General features: G+C 32.2%; 1 protein-coding gene across 1 annotated transcript in view; it reads left to right on the forward strand.

Annotated features, from left to right (window-relative positions):
- Window positions 1-3,960, forward strand: part of LOC138834037 (sodium-coupled monocarboxylate transporter 2-like) — a 48,950-nt gene extending 44,990 nt beyond the window's left edge. The window contains exons 14-15 of the mRNA XM_070032708.1: window positions 440-567; window positions 3,066-3,960. Coding sequence (XP_069888809.1) covers window positions 440-567; window positions 3,066-3,221 — 284 coding nt within the window. The 3' untranslated portion in view covers window positions 3,222-3,960. The remainder of the gene's footprint in view (window positions 1-439; window positions 568-3,065) is intronic.
- The last annotated feature ends 2,040 nt before the right edge of the window (window positions 3,961-6,000 follow it).

Genomic DNA, 6,000 nt, shown 5'->3' on the forward strand with positions numbered 1-6,000 from the left:
AGTACTGAACTTGCCTGAACAGACAATTTGTAGATTTCTGAAAACTAGTTTCCATCTCTTTCTTCAGCTAACTCTAAATGAGACTCATTTTCCTCTTATAGAAAGAGATAACATATTTCTCAAATAAATAATGGTTAATTTCTTTTCTTTTCTTTTTGTTGGTTGTGGGGCCTGGGCGCTCTATGATCTCTTCAGCTCAAGGTGAGCACTCTACCACTTGAGCCACAGTACTACTTCCAATTTTCCAATGGTTTATTGGAGATAAGAGTCTCACAGACTTTCCTGCTCAGGCTGACTGTGAACCTCGATCCTCAGATCTCAGCCTCTTGAGTAGCTAGGACAATAGGTGTGAGCCACTGGTTCCCAGCAATGGTTAATTTCTTAATGAAAGTCCTGATACTTTTTGTGGTCTAATCTATCATCTCTTCTTTGTTAATAGGTCTGCAAAATGGCAAAGATATTAACCCACTCTTAATTAGACCAGTTTGCAATCTATTTTGCTTTTGGTCTAAGAAATACAAAACTCTGTGCTGGTGTGGCGTTCATCATGACAGTGAAACAGAGCAGGTGAGGTATTTGAGCTTTTCACAATGAGTGTTGACTCCCTAGAATTCCCATTTAGTTCATTGAGTCTGCTTCAAGGAAAGGGAAGGCTATGAATGTCAGAACATAAAGCATCCAGATTTCAACTCCAGATTACCTCAGTCTTTTAAGCACATAGAGATATGTGGATAGGTAAATGTGTCTTTGTCTAGTTACATGATTGATTTTCTTTGAACAATGTTTTAACTTCTCGTTTGTTTTTCTTATTTGAGAACTAGGGAGGATAATTATGTAGAGTACAATGAACACAAGCAATTCTCATTCTTTGGAATATAAATATAGAATATTTGAGGAACTTGCAGACAACATAACAATAAGATGTACCTAACTTCCACATTCTCTGTACTGCACTAAACAGAAAAAAAAATGTGTTCATGTCAAAATAGAGACCCTGTCTAAGTATTACTAAGTTTAAATCAGTGAAAGATGACCATTCTGACAAAACTGGAAATACAATGACTTGAAGCAGGATGTCAGGGTGCTGTAGAGAAGGGGAACAAAGCTAGGTAGGACATACATTCTTGACAGAACACTGATCAGGCTGAGTTACTATATCTGAGAGCGGCAAGACCTTGTTTCTGATAGGTTTGTGGCTATTCTACTAAAAGCCTGACCTTCTAACTTGACTAGTGGCAGGAATGATATCTACTTATCTATCTATACACACACATAGAATACATTTGTAAATAATATATGTATATGTATATATACATATATTTATTTTATTTTATTTTATTTTTGTCGGTTGTGGAGTTTTAACTCTGGGCTTGGGCACTGTCCCTGCGCTCTTCAGCACAAGGTGAGCGCTCTACCATTTGAGCTACTGTGCCAGTGCCACTTCCTGTTTTCTGGTGGTTTATTGGAGATAAGAGTCTCATGGACTTTCCTGCCGGGGCTGGCTTTGAACTGCGATTCTCAGATCTCAGCTAGAATTACAGGCATGAGCCACCAGTGCCCGGCTATATATGTATAATTTTAAATTCATTTTCCTCATTCAGACTCAGACATTTTACTCTGTTTAGAATTGGCAGTAAATACTCTTATCATAGCACATATTTCTGGACTGTCCATTGTTCTCCTCCCTAGAAAACGTCATGAGATTATGTGTGTATGTGTGTTTTAGTATATGTTATATAGTAAATATAATATATAGATTGAAATATATGACTAAAATAAATATTAATACAAATGTAAATATATATACTAGTACATAATATATAATAATATATAATGTATACTAATATATAACTAATTTATGGTATGTACTAATACAAACATCTAAATATATAAGAATATACAGATATATAAAATATACTAAAAAAGAAGACATGTTTATTGTGTATAGAAATATATTAGTACTATGTATATACTATACATAATATATAATACATTAATATTAGTCTATATTATATATAGTATATATAAATAAACTCATATTTATAAATAGTATATATAATATAAATATACATAATATTTATATTTATATAATTAATAATAATAAATAAAATATAAATATATAATATAAATAGTATATATAAATAAACTCATATATTGTCTTATCAGAGACTTATCAGACTGTCTTATCAGAGACTCAGAGTACAAAGTTCAAGTGTTGATATTTGTAAGGTTCTAGGCTCAAGTGATTTCAAGGAGATCTTTTAAGTGTAAAGTCTGGGTTGGAACTAGATAAATTATGGTATGAGACATGAAATAGGAGTGCACAGTCACACTTAGGTTCTGAAGTCAGTCTTGGTGTGTTAGCAGAGATGTGGCAAACAAGTGGTCTGTCCTGACTGACAATTGACAGTTCTGATTGGAACTTAAATTTAGCCAGAGCAGCAACTTACTTTGCTAAGGAGGTGTCTGAGAGAACAAACTAATGTTTGCATAAGTACATTATGAGGAAGTTTTTGAAATAATTCTATTCAGTAGTTTACTGACCTTTTCCTGGATGTAAATTTCTGGGAATAAGTAATCATTTCTGTTGTTGCAAAGCCTCCCTTCTCAAGGCTGAGTTGAGAGTAGCAGAGAACACTGAGGTGTCATTATTGTCAATGCTGAGCAGCTTCCAGGTGATATTACATACTGGGCCTCTTGTTAGCAGTAAGAAAGATTGCTGATCCTAATAGGAAGTAGACCACCACTGCCTGAGAAACAGGTCTCTCATTCCTCATGAGCTAATAACACTACATCAGGAATGCTGAATGAAATCAACAAGTTATACATTTCTTTAAGTAACTGAAGATATTATCATTGCTAATTAAATTGTTCTTATTACTATTAGAAATAGACAATTACTTTCATCAGTTGGGAAGTATTTTAGGTCAGAGAGACTTGAAATACAATTATATTGGTATATCATTATTATTATTGAAAAAGGGAGCCTAAGTAACATCTTCACATTGACTTGAAATAAGTTAAGATTTTCCTTTTAAAACATGTGTCTTTGTATTTTTTTTCAGGATTACCATGAGAACGGTAGTGCCTGGAAACAAGGTTATGGATATGCGTCACAGAATGGACTCAAACAAGACAACCTGAGCCATAGTACAGGCTTTGATCCCAAGAACAAAAGCTACAACAATATGGCATCAGAGTCAGAGATTACATATTTTTAGGATGATGCATGTGAATGCATATTTGCACATACACATATATACACTCATCATACTTCTTGCAAAATATAAACAGATTTGGTCAATGGTCACTGTGAGAAGATAGGTTGACTTATATCTATTTATATTTATTAAATAATTAAAGTGGTTGTTTGATCAATTTGCAATGATAGTCATCAATCCCACCATAGAGTATGGTCACTTCCTCTTTGAATAAATTAGGACTGGATTCCATCACAATTGAAGTCACTATCTTTGCTTCCTATTAAACTTCAAAATTTCGGTCTAGGATTTTCACTTTGATTTGTTTGGATATGGCAATTGAACATAGCACTTTGCTGACCTGCATCCCTGAGCCTCACATTGTAGTGTTAACCATCACAAACAAAAACAAAAACAAACAAAAAAAACCTTGGAGGTTTAAAGGAAGAATGTAGAGGAGGAATCCAAATATTAAAGTTACTGAGCTTCTGATATGGGTGCAGTCACGTTTGAAATAGAGCTGTAGTGTGATCACTTAACTACTGCCTGATCCTCCCAAGTCTACCCTTTGGAATATATATATATATGTCTATATTATATATGGTATATATAAAAAAACTATCATATTTGTATATCACACATATATTGAACTGAGTTTAATATTTTCTATCGTTAGGAAGAGCACTGTCTTATCAGAGACTCAGAGTACAAAGTATATATATATATTTATATATATAAATATATATATATATATTTAACCAGTTGCACAAAGAAACTGCTGTTCAACAAAGCAGTTTATGAATATAACTAATTTAAGTGTATGCCACCCCTTTCATGATTCTCTGCTACCTTTAATCTTTATTTAATCATACCTGCTACTCAAGCTGTTATGACCAAATACTAAAAATAATTCTTCTAAACTCCAGAGGAGAAAAACGGGGCTACAAATATGAGAAAAGTGAGAAACACATACATTTGAGAAGGAAGTAAAAAGGAACATGTTTAGGTACAACTGTAAATAAATGGGGGCAGAAATTCTGGAAACATTTTTGAGATTCAACCAAGCTAGTAATGATGTGAAAACTTGGCGATGCAATTAATTTTAGTGGCTAGGATATTCTTATAAATTGGGATACATACATATGGGTCAATCTCATATTGAAATATCGGCCATATCAAATTGACTTAATTACTACCTTGATAAAGAAAGAAGGAAAGAAAACCTTGAACATGATGAACTACTGTTACTGTGCATTTGTAGATATAGAAACAAGTATCTATGTATGTGTTCATACTAACACCTACATGAATGATTTGGAATGCACTTTAGGATTATAAACTTTCTCTTGCAATTGGACAAAAGTAGCATACACCACACAATTTTTCATTTTACTCAAAATTATCCAAAGACATCTCAATTTGTCAGTACTTTTTGTTGTTCCTTTTCACTGCCTAATTGTTAACATTTGTTATCAAATTCATTAAATGTCATAAAACCAGAAGGTATTTTTTATTATAGAAATGTCTCTATATTCCTTTTTATAAAGAAATCTCTGGAATAAGGAATTGACATTTCCAAGTGTTTTAAAAGTCAATGGAAAGAGTCTTTCTTATCTTTCCAAATGGAACAAATATGAAACATCTTCAGATAGGAATTCGTGGGAAAATTTTCTTTCATAGTGTGTAGAAACCACATCAATTGTGTGAAGAATTGGAAGGAAATTGAAGTCCACAGTCATTAGTTACAGTCATTAGCAATCTCAGAATCCTTCTCTTAACTTCGTCTGACCCTAAAAGTGGCAGCTTAGAATTTAATCAAGGATAATAGTTCAGGATTAGGTTTATCCAATGCTAAACTCAATTTGCATGCTGAGGATGAGATAAATTTATGGCTCTTTTGCCATAGAGAGACTAAACACAGTCTCAAAATATTATGCTTTAACTTGCTAAATCTTGGAATAATGTAAAACCAGCATAGTCTTGTAAATACAGTCACAGATGCTGACAAGAACAGGGGTAAGGGGGAAGGAAGTGTAGTTATAGAAATGGTAGGGATGGTAGGGGAAAACAAAGGAGCAAGCAACAATGCTTGATAAGAAATGTACTTATTACCTTGCTCATGTAATTGTAACCCTTCTGTACTGTATTTTCACAATTAAAAAACTTTTTGAAAAATTAAAAAAATTAAAAAAAGAATAAAACAAAGTTGCTTGAATGCTTCTTTCTCATGATTTCAACAAATTCATTGTGATGACTGATATTCTTTTTATTAGGAGTGATGAATTGAATTGAAATAATGTATCTTATGTTAAAATTAGTTTGGGTGCATTTTCTCAGGCATTTGGAGGTTGATTTTTAAATTTCAGTTTAGTCACTAATTAAAAGAAGCAAAAATTATTTATGCTTAATGGAATTTTTGTGAAGATTTAAGTCAATGACTGGTTCATTTAGAACATCCTATAATTCTAGTCTGTGGTATGTGAAGGAAATAGTGTTTAATTAATTGATTTTAGTTTTTCTCTTCAGGGTTTGAATTTTCTAAGAATATGGAACATTTAGTGCATTTTGAAAATAAAAAAATTATGATAAATATAAGGTATTTATTAAATATAATCCTATGTATTTCCTTAATGGTAGGTTTTAAGTTTTACTAATATTAATTTCCATAAAGTAATTTTTAAAATATTCTAAATTTCTAAAAAAAACACACAAAAATGTATTGCTGTAATACTTCAAATGCAGTACTTAACTTGTGGTTGAGTAACTGTCATTTTATACAGATGAATGAAATGCATCTCAA

The sequence above is a fragment of the Dipodomys merriami genome, unplaced genomic scaffold, assembly GCF_024711535.1.
Source record: "Dipodomys merriami isolate MVZ:Mamm:240054 unplaced genomic scaffold, mDipMer1.0.p SCAF_21, whole genome shotgun sequence".
Taxonomy (NCBI): domain Eukaryota; kingdom Metazoa; phylum Chordata; class Mammalia; order Rodentia; family Heteromyidae; genus Dipodomys; species Dipodomys merriami.